Below are 24,387 nucleotides of genomic sequence, written 5' to 3'. Positions count from 1 at the left end.
AATCCATTTGCTACCCGTGTGGAAGTAATTGTGTTAATATCAAAGCTAGTTTTAAAATGAAACAGAGAGGGCTCTACTCCATGTCTCCCGTGCGAGGAATCAGGGATGCGAGATGAAGGGCTGGAGTGATAATTCCAGCTAACACAAGGAATTATCTTTTCCTCCACAAAAAAACCTTCAGGACTTCGTTGGAGTTATTTGTGGTATCTTTAAGGTATGTTCAAGTATATAGATATATTCAAGTAACCTCTTGACTCAGTCTACCTTTGATTTGCATGTTGCCTATGGGCAGAGACTAATATTTGTGTTTGTACTACGTGTTTGTGCAGCACCGAGCAGAGCAGAGCCCCATTCTCGTGGGCAGCTTCATCAGCCCAACAACTGTCGACAGCAGAGACACATGCCCAGGCCAGAAATATCTCTCAGGCTAATTACCCTGTTCATCTACAGGAGTGATTTTGAAAAGCGCTTGGACGAGATTAAACAGACAGCTTCCATTAATTAAGAACTGTTTGGGCTTCAGGTGCTATAAAGGTCCCAGATGGCCCCATACCCACCACCTCTGGCTGCAGCTGGGCTCTGGATCTCCCCCTTTATTTCTCATGCTAAAAGTTTTCCTCCCGGCAGCCTGTTTGCTGGAGAGCACAGATTCTCTCCTCCTCCTCCTCCTCCTCCTCAGCGGGAGGTGGGCAGGTCTAACTACATTAAATATACAAACATACTGTGCTCCCTCTCTGCTCCACCGAGGGCTGGCGTGGGCATCGGTGGCCCGTCAGCAGCAGAATCTGAGCAAAGGCTGCCCAAAGGGCTGGGGGAAGGGTGAAAACAGCAGCAGCAACAAATAAACCGAGCAGCCAAAGCGCCCCGTAGGCAAGGGGAGAGGAGCAGGCAGGAGAGCCCAGGCAGGCTGGGCATTTCGCGTCTCTTTACAGGAGCTTTCTGCTTTCACGCATCTCTTGCAAGTATATTTGCATCTGTGTCCCAGGGAAGAGCATCCTTCTAGGAGGAAGAGCTGGAAATCAGTCAGAAGAGCAAAGAAAAACCAAACAAACCACCAGCTATTATCTCTTCCCAGAGACAGGTGAGAGAGAGAAAGGAGTTTAGGGGAATGAAGCTGGAGGATCCAGAGACTCAGAGAGGAAAAGTTGCCCTGACGGGAGACTCTGCATACTAGAGCCTGAGCTCTGCTCCACAATGGGATTTCTTGTGTCTAAAGGAAACCTCCTCCTCCTGCTGTGTGCCAGCGTCTTCCCCGGTAAGTTTGAGAAAGCTTTTCTACCCCTGCTCTGCTCTTTAGCTCTTTTCTCCCTTAGCCCTCTCAAAGGCATGCTGCGACGACTGGTCCCTATCAGCGAGGAATTTCCCCCGCTCCTACATCCTCCTGCCCCATCCTTGCGGGTCCCCTAAATACCAGCCTCCACTGAGCAATGCTTTGTCTTTATTTTCTGCTCCTTGCTTGATTTGATGGGGAAAGGGTTAAAGCCGCGGTGGGGAAGGGGACAGGAGGGAGAACACAGGCAGGGGCTCAGCATCCTGCTTCTTGCCTGGGTTTTTCTTCCCTGAGTAAAGTGTGTTAATGTGTCTCCGGGCTACAGCTCCGGCTGGGGAGAGCACAGCCAGCGCTCAGCTAATGCTTCCCTTTGTATAATCCAGGGCAGCTGAAGACTAAGTAGGAGCCATATTCCAGGAGGGATGGGGGGAGAGCCCCTGGCTCCCTCTCCCCCTGTCCCTGTCGGAGGATGCCTCCGTGCAGCCGGCACAGGAGCGCAGCTCCCCTGGCAGCCCCCTGGAAGGAAGGTGGCTTTAATTTTTAATAACCAACAGGCACCTCCGACGGTTCCCGTAGCGTACGTGCAGGGTCAGGGCTGCTCCTTGCAGCCTCCAACTTTTAAAGTCATTATTGAGGGAAACCGCGCTCCTGTTTTCCAATTTGTTCTCTACCCCGTCCTCTTCCTCACCCATCGTTTTTGTGAAAGACCAGCTATGAAGGTTTTTGAAAAGCTGAATTTCAGTCTGCCTTCTTTTTTTTTTTTCTGATGGATTTGGTGCCAGTTTTTGTGTGTAAATCTGATCCAAAATCCCTAGCTCCCAGCAGAAGGCTGCCTTTTTGTTTTTGCCTTGCCCTTTTAGCATCCCTCTTTACTGCTTGCAGACTTCAGCGCTAGAAACTTGCCACAAAGTGGCCATAAAAATTAAACCAGATTCAGGCGGAATGGCCCAGATAGTGTTTTTCAAATGCTTTTACTGATGCCCCCACTTTCTGCAGACCAATCCTGCTCTGCAAAGGAAATCCTACTTTGGGAATTGGCTACGGTGGGTGAACAGGGTGAGAAATACAAGGCAAAGCTTGGGGTAGCGGGGAGGCAAGTCACCAAGGTGGCATCGCCCTCCCATGTGTCCCTACTTGCCCGTCGCTGGGGTTAGCACAGGGTCCCCTCCCGGAGAAGGCTCCAGCTATGCCGGTGCCTGGAGCCACGCGCATTTCACACCGCTGTGCCCCACGCCTTCCCCGCAGCCCTCAGCCACGTGGAAACCCGAGCCCACGCGGAGGAGCGTCTCCTGAAGAAACTCTTCTCTGGTTATAACAAGTGGTCCCGCCCCGTCGCCAACATTTCTGATGTGGTCCTCGTCCGCTTCGGCTTGTCCATTGCCCAGCTCATCGATGTTGTAAGTGCAACCCATTTGTGCCACAAATGGCCAAGATGAACAGGGTCGGGGCTCAGGGAGAGGCTCCTGGGGCACGCAGGTTTTACTGGCTGACGCAGGGTTGGGTTGGGAAGACTTTGCCCTCAGCAGAGAATTGTTATCACACAGAAAGCTCTGCTGGAACGAGGGATGACTCATGTGAGTAGCTGGTCATCAAAGTGGATCCTTCATTCTTTGTTTAGTATAGGCAAAATCCCAAATTCCTTATCAAAACCCGTGGGACTGATCACATCAGAGCAGTGGAGCAATTGGTAACGCCAGAGAGCCCAGGATAAGAAAAAAAAAATAACTAATTTGGAATTTGAGCCATAATTATTAACACTAATTTACACGAGCAGGAACAGTGGTTTACGCGTCCCTGGAAGACAGCTTGCCTGAAGAGCTTTCTGCAAATGAAAGTTTTGAGGGTTCTTAGCTAATCTGGCAGATATTAACAGGAAAACTGTTTCTGAATGTTTGCTTAGATAGAAGTTACACGTGTGCAAACTGCATATGCCGTGTACAAAACGGAGTGGTTCGCACTCGGGACCGATGTGGACTGAAATGGTATTTAAAGGATTACTCTATCACAGTGCGTTGGGGTCAAGTGTTGAACCCAAAGGAGATCCCTGCAGGGCTGCAGATGTTAAACACACACACACAGGCTTCCTAGCTTGTGCAGATCTTGCTTCCACGTGCTTCTCTCTCCTGTCCCTGTCTGCAGGCAACGCTTCCCAGGTCAGTGTGTCTGTGCAGATACACATCTCTTGAACAAGTATCAGCCTCGCTTTTGGAGGATCTCCATCATTTTCTACTGTATTTATGTACTGTATTGCTGTGTGGCAGAGTAAATGGGGTGATAATAGAAAGTGTAATTCAACTTGAAGACATTACTGGTGTGGGACAACCATAACTCTCCACAACATTTTATATTTTGGGGTATTTTTGAGATGCAGAGGAAACAGAGCCGAGGTGGTGCGGGAGGTGGTCAATCAGACACTAGTTGCTAGAGAGTGGCATCTCCTTGTGCAGAAGGCATCAGCTTCCAGCTTTGCAGTCCAGAAATGGTCTTCTATTCCCCTCCTCTCTCTTACGTCAGCCTGAGGGATCCGGGGCTGTTTGCAGTTGCTAATGTTGAAGTTGTACAGTTCTGATCTGAATAATTGATAAGACTAAAGATGAGACATTAGTGTCTGTGGAGGCATGAGAGCGACTTTCCATTATGCAGCTGCTGAATCGTGGAAGGATGGGATCGATACACCTGCTTCATAGTGCTTTTCCCAGTTTACTTAAGAAGAATTAATCTTCTTAAAATCATGTCAGTGGTTAGAAGTGCCAATAGCAGGCAGTTCCGTGCTGGGGCCAGTGGGTATGACTGGAGGAGAGCTCTCATCCCCAGTCTGTGTGGTCGGGGACTGCTGACACCCCCTGCCACCACCGCAGCGCTTCCGCTGTCTCTCCCCCTTCCCGACAGTGACACTGTTTTGGTGCAAACCCCGCTGCAATTTTTAGACTCGACGTTCGGCTCCCAACGACAAAAAGTCTGAAAGAGAAATCAGAGCTGTATTCAAACTCCAGCTCCTGCTGACAAAAGGGGGCGGGGGGGGGGGGACAAAAATCAATGTGGAACTCGACATCCCTTCCTGTCCTTACCTCACCCTGGTGTGCTAAGGGTTCTCTGAGCCAGAAAGAAGTGGTAAGGGATCAAGCATGTGTCCAGGAGCAGCCGCTGAGGAACAGGTTTGGGCTCCTAAGCCTGTGTCTCTGCAGGACCTCACGTGCTGTGGTGACCTTGAGAAAAGAGGCCAGGCAGTGCAACACCACCATCAGCCCTCTGGGCTGGCTCCACGCAGGAGAAGGCAGCCGTGCAGACGGAGGAGGCAATCGGTCATTAGCACGTTGCAAACCCCCTACGCGACAAACCCAAGGGACCAGAGTCCCGCATTGCTTGGGTCAGGAGGGTGGCAGAGCCCCCAGGGGTAGTGATAGGCAGGAGCTTCCACAAGGGTCTGCACCACCCACAGGGGAAAATTCCAGTAAAGAGCAGCAACTGTGAGACTGGGATCCCCAGAGCAGGGACTGTGGCAGAGGCCCTCAGATGCTTGAATTACAAAATGAAGCAGATGGCCAAGCATTGGTCCAGGGCATGGCAGCCTCCTCCACTGGCATTCCTCATCTCTCACCTGCAACCAAGGAAGCAGCCCTGCTTTTTCCTTTCTTTGTTGCTCATTTGAATGTTTCTTGTATTCCTCCTTCTTCCATGGGCTTCTGGTCCCTAGTCCGCAGACGAGGGTATCTCTGGTCAGGTTTTACCCTTGTTGCCACAACAGCAATGAGGAGGCTGAGCGAGGGGGAGGAATAATAGCTCTGCCATGAATCTCCTGGCTTTTAACGTTCAGAATTAATGCTGAACTGCCACAAGAGTGAGGTTAATGATGAGCAGTTTGCTTCCAAATGAGCCCTGTCAATTGAGCTGGTTTTGATGGCAGACCAAAGGAAGAGAGAAAAGAAGCAAACACACAAATAAGCTCTGAGCTCTGGTGTGACACTTAAATCAGACCAGGACTAGGCTCTGCCCCACATAATTAGTCTTGGTTATATGCATAGGGGTTGTAAGCAGCATGCGAGGCAAGCAGCAAGCAGTAATTAGTTCTGCTACAGTACTGCCAGCATTGTGTCTGCCTTTCGTTATTTAAAAGTATATACGTAGTTCTACCTTTCCATACTCTTTGTACTTAGAGTTAGGAAAAGGTCTACCAACTGCAGCGTGGGTATACACCAGACTGTCCAAAGGTTACGTGTCAGCAGAGTGGCTTGGGTTTGTTCGGAAAAGCCAATCCATAGTGCTCAAAGTATTTGGTAGAAAGAGAAACACTGCTGAGCTTCGTGTTTCCAGACCCGTGTTCACGGGTAACGTTTCACCGTAGAAGTGCTAAACACTACTTGCAGACGAAGCTGAGCATTGTAATCCACGCACACACGTGTGAGTAAGGCGATATATACTAGCACTCCTCTTCCTTCAGCGGTCACATCAAAGCCGAGCTTTCCTCTGCCTGTCGCCATCATCCTAGGCTGAATCCATCAGCACCCAGGAAAATCCCAATAAATTCAAGTCCGTCTGCTCACAAGCTTGCTTAGGTGCAGGCTCAGCTGTTCAGTCGTAACAGGCAGCTGTGCCCTGTCCCATGTTAAATGACAGAAACATCTGCTTTTTATTTCCAAGATGGAACTTACATTTGTTGCAGGGGTGATTTGTAATTACAGAAATGAAGTACAATTAACAGAAATTTAATGAGTTCCTTGGGCTGCTTCATCTGCTTCTGTAACGAATATCTGATCTTGCATTTCAGGATGAGAAAAATCAAATGATGACCACGAACGTGTGGGTGAAGCAGGTGGGTGCACCAAAATGTGTGCTTGTCCATGTTCCTTTTTGGTTTTGCAATCTGAACTCTCCCAGCTTTAACCGCCTCATTTTTGGCAGGAGTGGCATGATTACAAGCTACGCTGGGACCCCCAGGAATACGAAAATGTCACATCCATCCGAATCCCCTCAGAGCTCATCTGGAGGCCAGACATTGTTCTGTACAACAAGTGAGTGTGAGCAATTTTCTTGCAATTTTTCTCTGCCTACGGTGTCAAGGTGCTTCTTGCAGTTGTTTCTCCTTATTTTGTTCTCTGTGGTCGAATTCCGTATAGACTCTCATAATATTTGTCCCAGGCGTGCCTCAAGTGACATGACTAACATTCATCACAGGGGCTTTGTTCTCCTAGTGATCCTTTCTCTGGACAGCAAGTTTTGCGTGGCATGTGGGTATTGTTTTCTCTTCACACGTCAGATACACTATTCAGCTGGAATTGAGCTTTCAGTCCTCTTCAGCTTCATTTCACCAAGGAGCTCTCCCCTCACTCATCACCATCAACTGGAAAAGCCAATTACTGAGGATGGGCTTAATATGCTGAAACACATCTGGCTTGCATGTCTACAAATAGTAGTTTCAGGTCAGCCCAATACCATTCTAGAATTATTCTTAAATTGGTATTTGTTCCTGATTCCGAATGCTTGAAATCTCCCTCTTGTATGGACGTTTCCTAAGGAGCAGGTGGTTGTTTTCTTTCTTTCCTCTGGAGCCTGCTGATATTCTTGGAAAGATTGTCCAAGTGCTGAGACTGTTTTCTCCTTAGCTTATCACACCAGAGCTCTCCAGCCTCCGAGGATGCAGGATATCCCTGTCTCCCTCCCCAGCACAGGCTCCAGAGAAAACACTTGCCGCAAGCATCAAAAAAACCATCTTTGTATGTGGCTAACACTCAGGGAAAACACTCACAACAGAAGCCAGGCTCGTTTTTAGTAAACAGTTGCCTGGTTCTAGTTTGATAGGATTTTGCTTTTGTTTTCCAAAAAAAAAAACAAGCGACTGAGGGAGGAATCTGTCCAGGTGATTGTGAGCTTTAGAGACTATGGAGATTGTTATCTTTCCCATTAGCTGGTCTCTGATCCTCAGCGGTGTGGAATGATTGCAAACCTTTTGGAAATCACTGTATCCTCACATAGCACCGTTCAGAGATTAGACCAATGGGAATGACTAATTCGTAGGCACTTGGACCTTCCTATCCTACAGGGACACACTCTGAGAATGAATATTGTATTACAAGTACCTCACATTGCAGCCAAGAAAGGTGTTCACAGCTCCCACAGGAAAAAAAAATGAATGTCCTTGTCCTTCTCGTTGCTTAATTAACGACAATGGTAAGGGTTATTATTTTTGGAGGTTCTGGTGATTGTTGTGGTGGACCATAGTGCCAAAGGAAACAGTGCTACACAGATCTCCACCATCTGTGGGACCTTTGTGGTTCAAACCACCCGCTTGCTGGCACTGCTGCTACACGAGAGCCTGTTGTGTCACCTCTGCACCTGCTCCCTTGGCTCACCATGGGTGACGAGCGTGGTTCACGCGAGGAGGGCCCTAGCACTAAAGAAGGAAGCCTCAGTCTCCCTTTGTGTACCAGAAATTTTGGGACTTCACGCTGAAAGCAGGACCCAGAGGGCACCCAGACCTCTGAGCTAGGTAGCCTTTGGCTTCTGCCCCTTGCAGGCTCTGTCCTTCTGCCCTGCTGTCCCAGTTCACCGCCGCTATCGCTTGAGCCACTCCAGGGAGCAGCTGCTGATCTGCTGGCCACAGCAGCTATTCCAGAATGTCCTCCTCATCCTCCTCTGGAGCGTGAGGCTTCCAGCCTTGCCCGCCGTATTGCCTGGCTCAGGCTGACTTGCAGGGAGGTATGGCAGACAGCAACTCGAACTGTACTGGGGACCTGCTTCCAGGCGGGGAGATCTCGTGCCCCAGCTACCGAAATCCAAGTTGCTTCTCTCCCTTTATCCATACTTACCATTCATAATCATGCATTCCTCTGTCGGTTGTCATGAGTCTATCATGCATTTTTAATTGGTTACTTTATCCATGAATTAAACATGGATGTAGGCGCCAACCACTAGCCAGTCAGTAATGGTTTTCCATTAATTCCATATCTGTTTACTGCTATATTTGCCCATGCTCTTTCATACAGTCTTGTGTAGACTGTTTTCTACCCTGCGATATACATCTCTCTTCTGTCTCACTTCCTATCAAACGCATCCGAAGCTGCAGTCATTTATCATCTTAGTTGCACTGCTCTAACAATCAGTTTTCATGGGTTTTTTAGGGATTGCAGGGCAAGGCAGGGCAAATGCAATGCATGCAAGGCACAACCTGCAGCAGGGTGGGACACCAAGATGAGGGTCTTCTGCATGGCAGCTCACCAACTGCAGAACCCGACAGTGTTTCTCTTTGTGGGCATCTCTACTAGAAATGTTTCAGAAAGAAAAGCTTTGGAAATACAGTGGCTAGTCATGGGTGATGTGAACAAGGACTCTGGCTCGTATTGTACATATAAATTATATATATATATATATATATAGTTTAGAGGGAATTTAAAGCACATGCACAGAATTCTGGATCCCTAAGAGCAAGAGAATTGTGTGCAGAGACCTTGGTGGCAGAGAGAGCGTGGCCTTTCGCACTGTTCAAGCTTTTGAACGCGAGTTATTTATTTATTACCACATGCTCTGGCAGAAGTGTGGTATTTCTGCTTGGGATGGTATCCTTTGGAAAAAAGACTTTCTGGACAGGAGATTATACAAATGCCTCTTTTATTTTCATCTTGGGGTACATATAGAAATGCTGAAATTTAAATTGATTGAAGATTTACATCTTTAAGGAAACCTAACCCCTTGTTGTGAGGTTGTTCTCATATCTAAGCTCATTATTGTCAAAAACTTCCATTTATCCACTCGAGAGGCTCAAATTAAATCAGTAAACTGGCTGGTTTGGCCTAGAGAGTATATGTAGTTGTCAACATTCATAAGGAATCTAAAACCAAATTAATATCCTACAGGGAAATTAACATGCTGTTGAATTTTCGGGCTTGATGAGATATGTTCCGAGACTCTGTAAATAGTTTCTACTAGATGTGACAAAACATATGCATAACAGAGGAATATGAGTTAATAGTGAAGCGACAAAGCCTCTCCTCCTCTGCCAAGGCGGCCAGCTGTTCCTTATCTGAGGCTGTAAAGGCTCTTCAGACACCACCAAATCATTTATAAATGAATTATCTAATCCTCTGCATTGACTTATTATCCCATTCATGAATGGTACATTTCAGTTTTCCTTTGTATATTTAAAGTAAAAAAAACCAAACAAACGTTTTTTTTTGTCTAATCAGGGAACAAGCCCTCGGGGCTGTGTTTCAATTTTTTTTATGGTTTTTTTTTTTATTATCCCCACTGTGTTGAGCCATTTAGACCCCACACGATATAGAAACTCCAAGGAGAAACCCCTGAAACTGCTAAAGGCTGCCCAGAGGAATACCAGACCGTGTCCTTGAGCCTAATGGGCAGACAGAGAGCTTGAAATGTGAGCTTCCCTGGCTAGTTTTCACCTGGATAGTCATGATAGCATTTGTCTTCTCTATCCTGATGTTTGTAAGAAGCTACTGGGAACATTCAGACTTCAAAATTTTCTTTTTTTCCTCAATATTTTCTGGTGTTGGCTGTTCCAAAAAGAAATCCCTGCCTTAGCCTCCATAGTCACCAAAAAAAAAAAAAAGAATAAAAGACAAGATCATACACTAAGGGAATTCAAATACAAATTTCTGTAATTAGGAGCAGAAAACATCTTGAGGAATTCACCCGGTGGTAATATGGCCAGAAAGGATTACCGGACTGGGTTAGAAGATCATTTGGCAGCCGGCTTTTGAAAATCATAAGCAAAGACTTCTTCTGGACTATACTATAGCAGGTTGTTGTTTTGAAGTATACTATGATGTTTGCAGCCACTGAGAGTTATGTAGTAACTCTGTTTTCCTGACTCATCCCAAAGCTGTTTGGAGGAGAAATACCAAAATATGCCCTGGTCTAACCTTTAAAATATCGGAAACATTCTTGACATTTTTCTTTGTGTGTGAGCGTGTACTTGCGCAGATCATGTCATTTTTGCACCAGATTGTACTTGTTATAGGCCCATAATCACCACTTCACACTTAAGCTTTCCCGATTCTTCTGGGAGTTTAAATGACTATGTTTCTGGAGAGGAATTATACCTCTAGATGCCTTTGAGGTTTGCTGCCAAGCTCTATCCAATAATACAGGAATTGATAGAAATCTGTAAGAGGGATCGCTCTCATGGGCTGTTGCTGTGTTAGTGTCCAAGAACTTCTCCTGCCATTATGCTAAGGACAAAGCTGGAGTTTTGCCTACTAAATGCTGATGAGGATGCTTGGCAAAGGGAAGAGTCGAAGGAAAATGCACAAATTTAGCACTGTTAAGGCCTTCTGAGAAAATTGTGCTTATTTCATCAGTGTAGCGCAGCCATTTCTGACACAGATGCCTGTTTTAGTGAGGAATGATCAAAATTTCAGTCACCAATGATTTCTAAACATCTGAAGCAAGCAAAAGCTGGGATGGGACCTACAGAAGTACACATTGGTGCACAGACACCCCCATCTGTGTATCCGAGATGTAGACCGACACCTCTGTTGTGTACACAAGCTGCCAAGACCTTGGAGATATTTAAAACCCAAGCAGAGAAGGTCCCGATCCTCTTGTAGCTGACCCTGCTTTGAGCAGGGAGTTTGCACTAGACCATCTCCACATGTCTGTTCCAACCTGTGAATTTGTAGTTATCGTTCTGGTAGCACGAAACAATAGCTAAATAAAATATTCTCTGATTTGCCTTTGGAGAGGATTTTGATCTGAACGTTGCAGAAACACCTCTTTAATGCCTACCAAAAGGGTGCAGGGTATGTTCTTTAAAGGGCCTTTGAAACTCCAATTTGTCTTGGTTACTACTGTTCAATGAAAAATGCTTTAAATGAGGACATTCTAGCTATATCCATATACGTAGATAGTTAATTTTCAGGCTGTAGAAGCGCTGTTTGGATTTAAAATGTATCATCAGGAATTAAAATAAATGTGTGCCTCATTTACATGCATTCTGAAAACATTTAATTTTGAGAGATGATGTATCTCCCAACTGCAGGGAAAATAGAAACTGGCAAGAAAAAAGAAAAGATTCTCCATCAGCAGAGCTTTTTAATGAAATACGGTTGAAGGCTGCCAGTAAAACAATGCCGTTCTTGAACCCTTATAAACTTAGAAGATTTTGGAAGAGCGGCCTTTATTCTCAAAATGAGGAATCAAAGGCTGCAGAACACTGCAGCGCTACTTCCGTTGGCAAAGGAATAAGCAACTGTCTTCTCTCTTTATTGGTGTGTATTGTAGTATTTGACATGAAAACAGAAGAGCTCCAGTACTTTATTACTGTCAGATTTTTGCGCTGTCAGGTCAGAGTAATCAGGAGAGCCTGACTATCTTAATTCTCAAGCTCTTGTTGTGATGTTTACCTTGCACTCGCTGCTTCTTCCAAACGGTTTTTGATGACAACTGTCACAACACGGTGATCTAGACTGAACGAGATGAAAATGTGCTACCACTACAAAGGAATGACTGCAGATTTTCTCCGTCCCACTATATCAGATCTCCCACCTTCCTGTCTAAGGAAATACTCACGTTATGCAGCCAGGGCTGTCGGCACAACTTGGCCGGGAATGGGTTTTCCCACAGCAAAGCTTTCCACCAGAAAGCAGGGTTTCCCCAATCTCTTACTGCAGACTTAATTTGCAGTCAATCGCCTGAACTTCACCCCTTGGAGGAGACTGGAGAAAGGCTTGGGAAGACTGTCAGCAGCCCGCTGACCTTATTTGCTCCCTCTCTCAGGTCAAGAGGAGCAGAATGAGAGCCTCACCCAGGATGAAGGCGTCTCCAGATTCACCCCACATGGGCAGGGCGCCAGCAAGCATAGCTTCCAACCCAGTAAGCATATGCTTGAAGGTCCAGTGTGGGTGGTAAGCTTGGGGAAGGAGGCAAAAATATATGTATGCAGGAAGGGTTAAGACAACTGCGAACACTACCTTCGCACGATAGAGCTGGCTTGGATCCAGCCTATGTACGACAGCCTGGCTGATGCACCCTGCTCACAAATTCCTCAGATATCTCTCCATTGAACTGCAATGAGAAGTTCAAACACGCCCAGTAAAGTCAGGAATTACTTCAGAGCCCTGGCAGATTGGTGAGGGAGAAGCAGGAGGATCCCAAGGTGTTTTACGGCTCCTCAGAGTCATTAGTTGACTCTCATGCTCTGAAGGGCAGAGATTGTAGGTTGGCTTTTTGTTGTTGGGTTTTTTTTGGGTGTTTGTGTGTGTGTGTGTGTATGGCTGGACTCGATGATCTCAAAGGTCCTTTCCAACCATGAAGATTCTATGATTCAAATGCAAGAAGTAATGCTGCTCTTGGTTTCACTCCTGCCTTGGCACTGCAGGCAACACCCAGCCTGGGAGACAGTGCCAGTGTTATTTGTAATAATGGGTGAGCCAGAGGACCTGGAATGAGGCTGGGTTTATTAGGCAAGCAATTAAAAAAATATCTTCCTCATCAAAGAATCAAATCAATTATGGAAATAATTGCCACACAATATCTGCAGCATCGCACTGGTTACATGTAGAAGAGAGGAGAGTGGTTCGCCACGCAGAGAGTGCAAAATTACCAGACAAGACATTTCTGGGAATGAAACACAATTATTACGTGAATTATTATTGTTCCTGGATGAATTTTTAGCAAGGGTTTCATGTTCTTTTCCAGCAGTTTTCAAAAGGAAATACACACACGTGTGTTATTTATTCAGCCACTAACGCATTGCTCTACCTAAGAAGGGAAACACTAGTGGATGCTCATTATCCCTTTTCTGTAATATGAGTCCAATTATAAGCATATTGTTCCATTAATGAACGATTTAATCATGCCTCAGAGATCTCATTAAATGCAAAATTGGATTCCAAATTCCTATCGAGATTTAGAAAGAAAACCACTGAGAACCGCAAACACTGGACCGTCACTTGCTGTGCGTGTTCCATGTCTCAATCTGGCTTTACAATGTGTAGGCACATTGTAGTGTGGGCAAAATGCAGGACGAAGAAAAGATGGTTTTCATCCAAAGTAAGTGATCCTAGAGTGTAAATTAGATTTAAGAAAGAAGAGGTAAGAAAGGAGTTTGGGTGCACGCTACATTGGCATTGCTGGCTTTTATTTGAATCGTGGTAAAACACGGTGGTTTTGCCTTGATCCCTTTGAGACAGCAGTCTGGGTTTATACGTATTTTTAGCTTTCCTGTCTTTAAAAAAAAAAAAAAAAAAAAAAAGACATGTTAAAGCTTTAGAAAAAGTTCAGTTCAGAAGTCAAAAAGCACTGGGTCCTTTTGTGTGCTTTTGTTTTTCCAAAATCTGCCACAAGGAGCAAAGGCTTTTCAGTATAGAAACAAAGAAAAGTGTACTAAACATCCACCACGAACAATAATTCTGAGTTTATTTTTCCCATTCATTCAACCAACCTGGAAAATTGTCTCAAAAGACGGAGATCTGGGCTGTGATCCTGGGGTTGAGGACGTGTGCCACCTCTGCTCCGATATCGTGACAGCCACGACAGCTCACCAAGGGCCAGATCCTGCCATGTTTTCCCAAAATGAGCAGTACTACACCAGTCTCTCTGGAAGCCAGGGTGGTGACGGACTGACGAGGATGCTTCCCAGGGCAAGAGGAAATATCAGAAAGCTTTTTTCTCCTTTTGCATAGGAATTAATGGATGGTCTCCTGAAGAAATGAATTTAGGGAAGTTTCTCTGCCTTCTGCAGCTTGTGGGCCCCCTCCAGATCATCCCCATGTTGTTTATCCTGCTGCTGGCAAGGAAGAGGAGAGGTGGGACCCCTGTGCCCCCCCTGTACGGCTGCTGTCAGGGCACATCTGAGCGCTGAAGCAGCAGCGCGGGGCCGAGGGACTTTGCCTACTGCTGGGAAAGTGGCTGTAGGCTGGATGGGCTCCAGCCGGGAGGGCTGGGCAGGAGCAGAGAGCTTTCTACCCGTACCAGCCTTGAATAATTCATCTCAAGTTTTTAGCGGAAGCTCTCCCTCCCCTGCTCAGCTTCCCCTTTGTTTAGCAGCGTTGCCGTTTGCCACTCGGCATCACACAACGGGCTTCTCCCTCCGTGTCCCCAAGCTCCGCGGCAGCTCAAGCCGGGTGTGTAAGACGGTCCCCAATTCCCTCCCTGCTTTTCGGATGCTCTTTTCTCTGTTCCTGCAGCTAGACTTGAGGGCATTGCTCTACAAACAGATTCCACCTGCTTTTTTTTTTTTTTTTTTTTCTGTTGGGATTTCAACCTTACAGACATTTTGCTCAGGATGAAAAGAAATTGCAGCTGGACCCAAAGCTCACACGCATTTTAAGACTGCTTGAACCAGGGTGTTTAATCAGGACATGACTGTCCAAGGATACCAAAACCCTCTGTCTGCAAGTAGCAATCAAGGGAGAGAGAGGGCTGGAGGTTTCAGCCAGCCCCTGCACAAAGAGGCTGCAGATGTAGGGGCTTGGCTCATTTTCAGGTGAAGGTGTAATTTTGTGATTCAGACACCCGGCCTCCATCGCGGTGATTATTCAGACAAGGAGATATGTCACTTCTGCAGCTCTGAATGCTTCAGTTTTGCCTCTTTGTGTAGGCTAACACAAATCCAGGCTGTGGATGCTGCAGACGCTGCCTGGGGGAAGGATGTTGCTCCAGAGAAGATACCTGTGGACTTGGCCTCAGACGTGGAGTTTGTCACCATCCACATATCCTCCTCGCTGAGAGCAGGGGAGGAACAGGGCATGGCATGGCCATGCAGGGTAGTAATTACCTTCTCTGCTAATTGAATCTATTAATGAGCTAATTTTTTCTGTGGCCTCCACGCACTGGGGCAAGTGGCAGGTTCTGTGTTTGAAGTGCAGTCGCAGAGCCGTGGGGGTGAGGAGGGAGCGGAGCTGCGGCTGGTGATGCCGAGGCAGCTGGAGGACAGGGCTGGCTCCAGGGCTGGGCATCCCATCCCCAGAGTCCCTCAGCCTCCCTCCTTTCTCCAACACTGTTAAAGACCGAGCATGGCATTCCCCCGTGGCCTTTCTTCCCCCAAATCCCCAGTGCGCTTGCCTCTCCTGTTGCCTTTTTTCATCTCCTTCATTTGTATCCCAGTCCCCACGACGAGCTGGGAGCAGATGGTGTCATGAGTTCACAGCACAATGCTGCTGGAAAACAGTGCACTTTTCCCACACTTCCCAGCTGAGAAAAGTAGATCCAAATAAAAAAAAAAATGCTGTTTATGCAACGGCTTTTTAACTGCCTGCAAAATGGCTTTCTGCTATAAAATCCTGAGTTGTTATCTATTTATCTTATATCAGCACACAGACCCCAAATGAGAGTCCCTGTAAGAAGACACCATAAAAGAAGACAGCTCTCTTCCTGACTGGGAAATCAAGAGATTAACTTTCATTATTCCTATTAAAAGGATGTTCTTGCTGTTTTTCATGTAAGAGACTGAATGATTACCCAACACCATGTCATTTATAGCAGCTGTCACAATTAATTCTGCAGGGCCCACAGCCACACTATTTGATAGTGATTTCTCCCACCTCTCTAAAGCAAACTAAACTGCTCCCAGGGCATTTATGGGACAGCTTCGAGGAAAACTTGTGTACATTCACCTCAAGGACCTGACTTATGCAAGGTGAGGGCTGACATTCGCGTGCAAATTCAGTGCTTGCATAAGCCAACAGAGTTAAAAAACCACTGGATAGAGTGGATGGATCCAGTGTTAGCACATGATGTACATCTTGCATCTCCCAGGCACATTTTTGGAAGCCAGGCAGTAAATATCCTATTTCTTTAACAGAGTTTAGAAGTCCCAGAGAAGTCTTAGTCTTTTCTTATCTTCTGTCTCTCCCCAGTGCTGACGGTGACTTTGCAGTCACCCACCTCACCAAGGCCCACCTCTTCTATGATGGGAGGATTAAATGGATGCCACCTGCTATCTATAAAAGCTCCTGCAGCATCGATGTTACCTTCTTCCCCTTTGACCAGCAAAACTGCACAATGAAGTTTGGCTCCTGGACCTATGACAAAGCCAAGATAGACTTGGTGAGCATGCACAGTCATGTGGACCAGCTGGACTACTGGGAGAGTGGGGAATGGGTCATCATCAACGCCGTGGGCAATTACAACAGCAAGAAATACGAATGCTGCACAGAGATCTACCCCGACATAACTTATTCCTTCATTATCCGGAGGCTGCCACTGTTCTACACAATCAATCTGATCATCCCCTGCCTGCTGATCTCCTGCCTGACTGTCCTGGTCTTCTACCTGCCCTCCGAGTGTGGAGAGAAGATAACCTTGTGCATCTCCGTGCTGCTGTCCCTCACTGTGTTCCTGCTGCTCATCACAGAGATCATTCCTTCTACCTCCTTAGTCATCCCCCTGATTGGAGAGTATCTTCTCTTCACCATGATATTTGTTACCTTGTCTATCATCATCACTGTCTTCGTGCTCAACGTGCATCATCGTTCCCCGCGTACCCACACGATGCCTGACTGGGTGAGGAGGATCTTCCTTGACATTGTCCCACGCCTCCTCTTCATGAAACGTCCCTCCACAGTGAAAGACAATTGCAAGAAGCTCATTGAATCCATGCACAAAGTAACCAACACGCCAAGGCTTTGGTCCGAGACCGACGTGGAGCCCAACTTCACTACCTCGTCTTCCCCCAGCCCCCAGAGTAATGAGCCGTCACCCACATCTTCCTTCTGTGCCCACCTTGAGGAGCCAGCCAAGCCTCAGCCTCTCTGCAAGTCCCCTTCTGGGCAGTACTCTGTGCTGCACCCAGAGCCTGTACAGGTGACCTGCTCCTCTCCACAACCCTCACGCCACCTCCTGAGTGACACCCAGACCACCTCCATCTCGAAAGGCAGATCACTAAGTGTTCAGCAGATGTACAGCCCCAATAAAGCAGAGGAAGGAAGCATCCGCTGTAGGTCCCGGAGCATCCAGTATTGCTACCTGCAAGAGGACTCTTCCCAGACCAATGGCCAATCCACTGGCTCTCCAGCATCCCAGCGGTGCCACCTAAATGAAGAGCAGCCCCAGCACAAGCCCCCTCAGTGCAAGTGTAAATGCAAAAAGAGCGAGGCAGCTGGCGCACCAGCTCAAGGGAGCAAGACTCACAGCGCCAAAGAGCAACATCTGCTGTTGATGTCCCCAGCCCTGAAGCTGGCAGTGGAAGGGGTTCACTACATCGCAGACCACCTGCGAGCAGAAGATGCGGATTTCTCAGTAAGTACGCTAACTTAGCCTGCTCTCCTTGGGTGAGTAAAAAATTGTCTGATAAGGAAGCCCTGCTAAACCTGGGGGCTATACGGAGCATATACTTGACGATGCAGGATCAGCTGCCCCTGATATTGTGGCTTTTGAACATATTGGCCACTATAGGCACAGCTGGAGAGTTTGTCTTTGGGGTCTTGGCAGACATGTGGGCCAAGGAGTCCATGCTCAGGGGTGCTCTAGAGTAATAGGATTCTCCATCAGAAAACAGGAGTAAAGCTGTTGTTAGGTAGGAAAGAAGCAGCTAAGATTGTGAGAGAGAGACCCAAAAAGCAGTCAACTGGTGGGAACATAGCAGACATTCTTTACAGAGAAGCCTCTGTCAGACAGGGAATTCACACCCTGTTTTCTATTAGGCATTGACTCTGGCTACTGAGCCTGGGAAAGCAAATTCCCAAAATAGGCTGTGGATGTGGGAAGCGCGTAGTAGTGTGGGGACCCTGCAGGGTATGTTTAGCTCTGCGTGATGCGATTCCTCATTAGTGAACTTCCACTGGCGCAGTTGGCTCTGCGCAGGAAGGTGGGTGGACAGACAAATTTCACACTTACTCTGAAGGGGTAAATATGGCTACAAATAGAGAAGGAAATTAGATGCTGAAAGAATTTCTTTTAATGGAGATGGTGATGCACGTACAAATGCCACGTCCTTTCACACCTCTCGTAGGTCTTCCCCTGCAATACTATGGATACAGTGTGCTAGCTAATTATGGCCATAACGAAGGAAGCGACAAGATAACCTAAAGTTAGTATTCTTGCTAAAGAAAAATCTTATCTAGCTTTTCCTAGAGGGATCTGTCAGCAAAAGGTACTTTTCCAGCTGTGCTTACAGTTTGATTTCTCGACATTTAGAGTCAATGCAAGTCATAGTGCTTTTATGCAAGACTTCCTGGGCATGAAGAGTGTCTTTATATTTGCATTTTTCACAGTACTGAGCACTTAGCAGCAGCAACAAAAGATTAAGTGCTACTGTCCATTTGTATACTCTTTGGTACCGTAGTTTGAGAGGCCTCCATTCTTTAATGTATTTCACTTCACAACATCCCTTTGAGGAAGTAACTGTTTATTCCTCATGTTGAAGAGTGACAGCCAAAATATAGGGATGAGGTGACCTGTTCAAGGTCACAGAACAAATCTGTGGCAGAGATGGGCTGTGAATCCACGTCTTCATTCATTGACAGCTCAGCACTCTTGGCAGGGCTAAAGCACTTCACAAGCACGGTAGGACTGCAGGAATTAAACTCTGCCCTCTCCTCCAAGCAAAAATCACAAGGAAACCCATGGAAGGCAGTTGATTTTTACTCGCTTGTGTCCCCATGGTGCAAATGAAAGAATATCACACCAATAATACTTCCCATTTCAACTGATTCTCTTTCTGCTAAGCTTGTTGATATCATCAAGAACTGAGTCGATGAATGTCTTGGGTTCTTTCATTTTAATCCATGATTGCAACTTCCTTTAAAATGAAAACAGTCTTCAGAAGCCATGAATTTTCTTCTTACACCTTCCACTACTCTTCCCTCTTGAAATGAAGCGATTATCCTGAGGAGAAAGCTATTTACAGCACTAAACATCAAAAGCGGAAGAAAAGGAACTGTTTTGAGGGCTCTGACCAGACTTCTTGCCAGCGCAGCCCGCGAGCAAAGACGCCAGGAAAACATCCAGCGATGAGTGGCGAAGGGTCACCCCCAGGGCCACCGAGGCACCAGGCTCCCCAGGAGGAGCCTGCAAACCTGCCCACAGCTCTCTGCTCTTCCACAGCAGCTGTGGTTGGCACCGTGGGAAGAGTTGGGATTTTCAGTTTTGGGGGAATAGTTGCTCACCCCGGTCTGAGGCTGTACTATTTTCTCTGGCTGGACCCAAGTAAAGCCAAGTGGGAAAGCACACTTTTTTTCTCCAGGTGGCAACGACAAAGAAGAAGGAAATATGATCTTCTGGAACTGAAATTTACTGTAACGAGCAGAACTGATCCAATAAAATGAGAATTTATTGGGGAAAAATCAGTACTTGGAAATTTGCTTTCATCTTAAAATCAAATTGTGGCATTTCTTCATGGAAGTCTTCGACAAATCTATCAGCAGGCACCTCTGATGCAGCTGCAGCCCCTGAGACACAACTTGCTGTCTCTTGGGTAATATTTTCAGAGACATGCACCTTCCCAGAATGAGAACAGAGCTGCTTTTGAAGTTCCTGTCTTTTTTTTCCTAAAGCACCATTGCCACGGGGGCAGTGCTTCTAAATTAAAAGTAAATAGCTCGTTTAATTAAGTGCTTCAGCAAAGAGAAAATGGGAAATGCAAGAGGCAGTTGTTTGTTACAAAAACATACCTGCAAACAATGCAAGCACAATCGTACGCTGGGGAAAATGCAAGACCGGATTGTCTGTCTCAGCGTATGATAGAAATGCCATTAGAAATTAATTACAGACTGAGAAGGGAAATAAGTTGCGTGTCACACACGGGCCAAAATAACCAGACACCAACAGCACCGTCTGGAAAGCCTTGATGTCCTCGTGCCTGCGTGCACCTCCAGAGTACTCTAATAGGAAGACTTTGAAGACAGCTTAAAAATAAAACGGGAGAGAATGTAGCTGAGGGGGAGGAAACACAGGATAATCTCACCGGTTTATTTTTAACAAAGTACAATAAAATCATGCGGGACCGCTCTAATCTGGGTTGCAGGCTCCGGGTCCCGGCAATCGGATGTCACCAAGGCACCTCCACCCTCCACTCAAACCCTGGGGCAGGATGCTCTGCTCCCACTGCTGGGACCCGCACGGAGCTGGACCAGGGAGAAGCCGCAAGTTCCCCCATTTTTCAGGAATTTGTGGGTGGCGGAGTCAGCTGGCTCCTGCCCCTGATCCATTCCCAAAAATAGTTTTGAGTGAGCTTCTTAAAAACTAATCAAAATACAGCTCAGGAGTTGGGGTGGCAGATGTTGGCAGCTCCGTAGATGTTGTCAGAGAGGCCTCTGCGGATCATGCTCCACGTGAGGTGCTGGACCACAGGGAAATGCTACAGTGCTGTCAGAAAACAAAACAAAACAAAACAAAAAATCCGGGTAATTTTCTTTTCCTCCTCCTCTTTTTTTTTTTTTTCATTGTCTCCCCGTAATTTCCAATTTCACCCCTCTGTGCTCTCAGTCTGGAGCTGGATATCGATTTTGCCAACATCTGACACACTCCCAGCCGTCATTTTCAAGATGGGCTGAGTGTTTGTGCATACAGCATTACATTTGCAAGCGAAATTCTGTTGAACTTTTCAAGTTGTTCCACTTCTCCCATTTCCCCCTTCTTTTCTCAAAAAGAAACTCACCTAGTCCATTTCTTTTCTTTGTGTGATCTAGCACTTAGTTTTACTAGCATGAACACTCAAAAAAGCTTATTTTGCCAGAATGGGGCCCTATTTACTCAATCCAGCTTTGCAGTTGGACATCAGATGCTAAGTTTCAGATTTCCTTCACACATTGGTTACATCATGAGACACAAATCCCATAAACACGATCATCCAGAGCTTGCTTAGCTCTCCTTCTCACCAGGAATTTTAAGCATCAGGGACTCACTCCAAATCTCAGCAAGTGCTGGATGGATCAGAAAATGTGCAGCCAAGGGGAGTTATCCACTGAGATGCATCCTTGGGATGAGAGAATTCCTCCTGATTTCAAGGGTCACTATTCCTTTTACTTGCCCTAATTATAGATGGATGTGCTAAAGGCTGTACAACCATAAAACAACATGGTTCCCCCCCCAATAAGATTAGAAGCTTCCGGATGAACCTCAATTGTTTCCCTCTGCCTATTGAATAGTAAAGACCTGTTTAACTTGGTGCTATTTTTAAAGGGAACAAAATTATCCACTGCACGAAAATATTTAACCAATTCTTACACTTTTGAAAATGTTCAGATATTCCTGAAATTTAAGATGATTTGTTCGGAGCACAGATTATGTGAGAATATGGTATGTCCTCCAGTGCGTGCCTCATTTCCCAGTTTACAAAGCTACTTTCCTGAGAGCCAACAAGCTGGAACAATAGCAATGATTTAAATGCCTAACCAGGCAGTCCACATGGCAAATAATGAGAGGCGTAGTTAAAGATCTCACTTTACTGGTCTTGCTTCAGCTGAACGTTGACTGATTGAGGCACAGAATAACGACAGGTACTTTGCAAACACATAGGAAGATCCTTGAACAGCTTAGGAAGGGCTCAGCATGCCAAAAGGAGGTAAATGCGCACACCTTACCTGCAAGGACTGATTCTCTTAGCTCAATAAAATGTCATGGCATGGGTCACAGAAGCCAGGGTTTTATGTTCTCTGACACACCGTGATTTCTCTGTACCACCCACGAGGCATAAGTTAAAATTTAGTGCTGCATCTGTGACTGATGAAGAAAGGCAAGACTCAAGGTGAGTTTCCAGAGTCACTGTCTAGTGCTCAGCGCTTCTTTGACAGATCATAATATTTTAGGACCTGAAATTGCCGTTATACCTGATGTCAAAACACCATCTGCTATTAATGGCTATTTCATTGATATTTGGATTACTTCCTTTACCAACATAAATTTTCAGCATAATCAGCAAATCCTTAAGAAAAAAATATAAAATCAAGCCAGTTCTCCCACGAATCACGTTTTAGCTGCCACCTGATATTCTGGCTACTCGCTTATTCTTATCTCTTTTTAAAATAAACCTAAGGTCTGTGGATGATAAGGCCTGTACCATCAGTGTTGTGTTACTATTGCGCTGTGCTTTCCACTGGTGCTGCAGCCCGGTGTACGCGGCGGCTTTGGGCAGGGTGAAGGCAGCATTTACTCATGGTCAGGGACTGGATGCTGCAGTGAAACAGCCCCAGCAAAGCGCAGCCTTGGCTTTGCCACCTCCTTCTCCTTCCACCACGCTCCCGCCTTGCCGCAATCACGGCCACCGAAGAGGTTTGAGCTGGCTCCTGCTGCGATGTTTTCCCTAAAGAGCAAGGCAGCGTGCCAAATTTCAGCCCTCGGGGTCTATTCTTCACCAAGTGGTGCATTGTAGGAAATCATAATGGGTACAGTCGTAACAAATAAAGCTTTGCCATCTGATCAGTCCTCTCCCTGGGAAAGAAATTAATAACAGCAATGTCATAAAAGAGGTTTTCATATGTATGTGGTTTCTTACTTAATGAAATAGCCATTTACAATTCTTGCCTGATGATATTAATAAGTACCAGACCTCCCCAGAGAGGAACGGCTGGAAAATCCTCCCACAGCAGGACAAAAGTGGGGAAAAAGCAAGGCGAGCAAGATCACTTTTATTTTTATTTGCTGGTTCATTTTCACTGCTTACTCACCCAAAGCTGTAAATCCCTTCGCAGAAAGAGTTTGGCTTCGTTAATCTCTAAGCAAATCTGTTTACAAGCATGGGAAAAGGGGTAATTTCTTTCCCCCTCGCCCCACCCTCCCCAGCTTGAATCGCTGCCTCATTTACACACCCAATTACAGCTGCTGCTCGTGGAAAACGGGATTGTGAGCGTGCAGATGAGCTTAATCATCCACAGGCATTTGTCATCCCTGGGGAGCTGCGAACAGGGTTTGCAATTGCACATGCACACCCACGCAGTCTGGGAATCTGTCTCTCACATCAGCATTTGATAGAATAAATCTTTGCCATCATATAGGCCCACTACACGTCACGAGACCTTCCCCTCCTATCTCTGGACTTAAAGGAAAATATCCTATTTTGGAGTAAAGCACTGATAGTCTTCATAAGTTTTAGTCTCAAATAAATGTTAATAATCAGCCTTTCCTCTCTGTGTTCCCAGGTGAAGGAAGACTGGAAGTACGTCGCAATGGTCATTGACCGGATCTTCCTCTGGATGTTCATCATTGTGTGTTTGCTGGGAACTGTTGGTCTCTTCCTCCCACCGTGGCTGGCAGGAATGATCTAAATATACCCCCAGAAGGGAGAGAGTGTATCCCACCCCCTGGATTTTAGTTCACCTGGAAGGAGAGGAGCAGAGGAATGGAGGCAGCCCTTTGAATAATTTACTGCGTGTCCGCACTTGAGTTGCTCCAGCACTCTCTGGGAATACTTTCCGAGGTCGTGTCGTTTTGCCAAGACATTTTCATCTTCTCCATCTAATTTAGGGGAAAAGTTCTTATTAAAGTCTGTACATAGCATGGCGGCATTCATTGGCATATACTCAGCAATGTAAGAACACGAGCTTGTTCCCTACAGCAGCACATAACGAGGCTTCGCCCCTACAAACCAGCCCCTGGCAAATTAGCTCCAGTTGTCTCCAGAGGTCTCAGCGTGCCCTGCCTAGTAATTTCACCCTGTCAAGCTGAAGTGGTTCAGGACTGTGTGTCCTTGTATGACTCATTTTATAAATAAAGTTCCAGATGTGGGATGCCTGTGCGGGATGTGCTTTGTGGTCAGCTGGTAGAGACGGAGAGGTTGGAAAGGCTGAAAGAATTGCTCGAGGTGGTTCAGCCCTATTGGGACCAACAGTGATCGTTAGCACAGCAGTTGCAGTCTTTACACGGACAGATTTTACTTTGGCCAATGGCCTTTAGAAGCCATAGGGCCCATAGCTGAGTAAGGACCATGCGAATGAAGGGAGGATTTGGGGTTAAGATCCATACCACATGGGTAGCACTTTAGAGTGTCATAGAATCATAGGGTTGGAAGGGACCTCTGAAGATCATCTCCTCCAAGCCCCTGCCAAAGCAGGGTCACCCAGAGCAGGTTACACAGGAACGTGTCCAGGCAGGTTTTGAATGTCTCCAGAGTTGGAGACTCCACCACCTCTCTGGGCAGCCTGTTCCAGTGCTCTGCCACCCTCAAAGTGCCACCCTCAAAGTAGAGAAGTTCCTCTTTTTCCCTTGAGTATTTTCAAGGGAAATTTCCT

At 46.4% G+C, this 24,387-nt stretch overlaps 1 protein-coding gene across 1 annotated transcript; it reads left to right on the top strand.

Moving 5' to 3' along the window:
• Positions 1 to 1,181: 1,181 nt before the first annotated feature.
• Positions 1,182 to 23,433, top strand: CHRNA4 (cholinergic receptor nicotinic alpha 4 subunit). Its single transcript, XM_054218322.1, has 6 exons — positions 1,182 to 1,255; positions 2,516 to 2,667; positions 6,036 to 6,080; positions 6,170 to 6,279; positions 16,081 to 17,461; positions 23,299 to 23,433. The coding sequence occupies exons 1-6, from the start codon at positions 1,195 to 1,197 to the stop codon at positions 23,422 to 23,424; spliced, it is 1,875 nt and encodes a 624-aa protein (XP_054074297.1). The 5' UTR covers positions 1,182 to 1,194; the 3' UTR covers positions 23,425 to 23,433.
• Positions 23,434 to 24,387: the final 954 nt, after the last annotated feature.

The sequence above is a fragment of the Rissa tridactyla genome, chromosome 12 (genome assembly GCF_028500815.1).
Source record: "Rissa tridactyla isolate bRisTri1 chromosome 12, bRisTri1.patW.cur.20221130, whole genome shotgun sequence".
Lineage (NCBI taxonomy): Eukaryota > Metazoa > Chordata > Aves > Charadriiformes > Laridae > Rissa > Rissa tridactyla.
Note: the sequence above shows the minus strand (reverse complement) of the source record. Positions and strands in the feature narration are given on the sequence as shown.

Bases quoted from the DNA above. Each gene is read 5' to 3' on its own strand.
- CHRNA4 (XM_054218322.1), top strand. From the start codon at position 1,195: ATGGGATTTCTTGTGTCTAAAGGAAACCTCCTCCTCCTGCTGTGTGCC. The intron at 6,081-6,169 runs GTGGGTGCACCA...CATTTTTGGCAG, and splicing joins CGAACGTGTGGGTGAAGCAG to GAGTGGCATGATTACAAGCT. The intron at 6,280-16,080 runs GTGAGTGTGAGC...GTCTCTCCCCAG, and splicing joins GACATTGTTCTGTACAACAA to TGCTGACGGTGACTTTGCAG.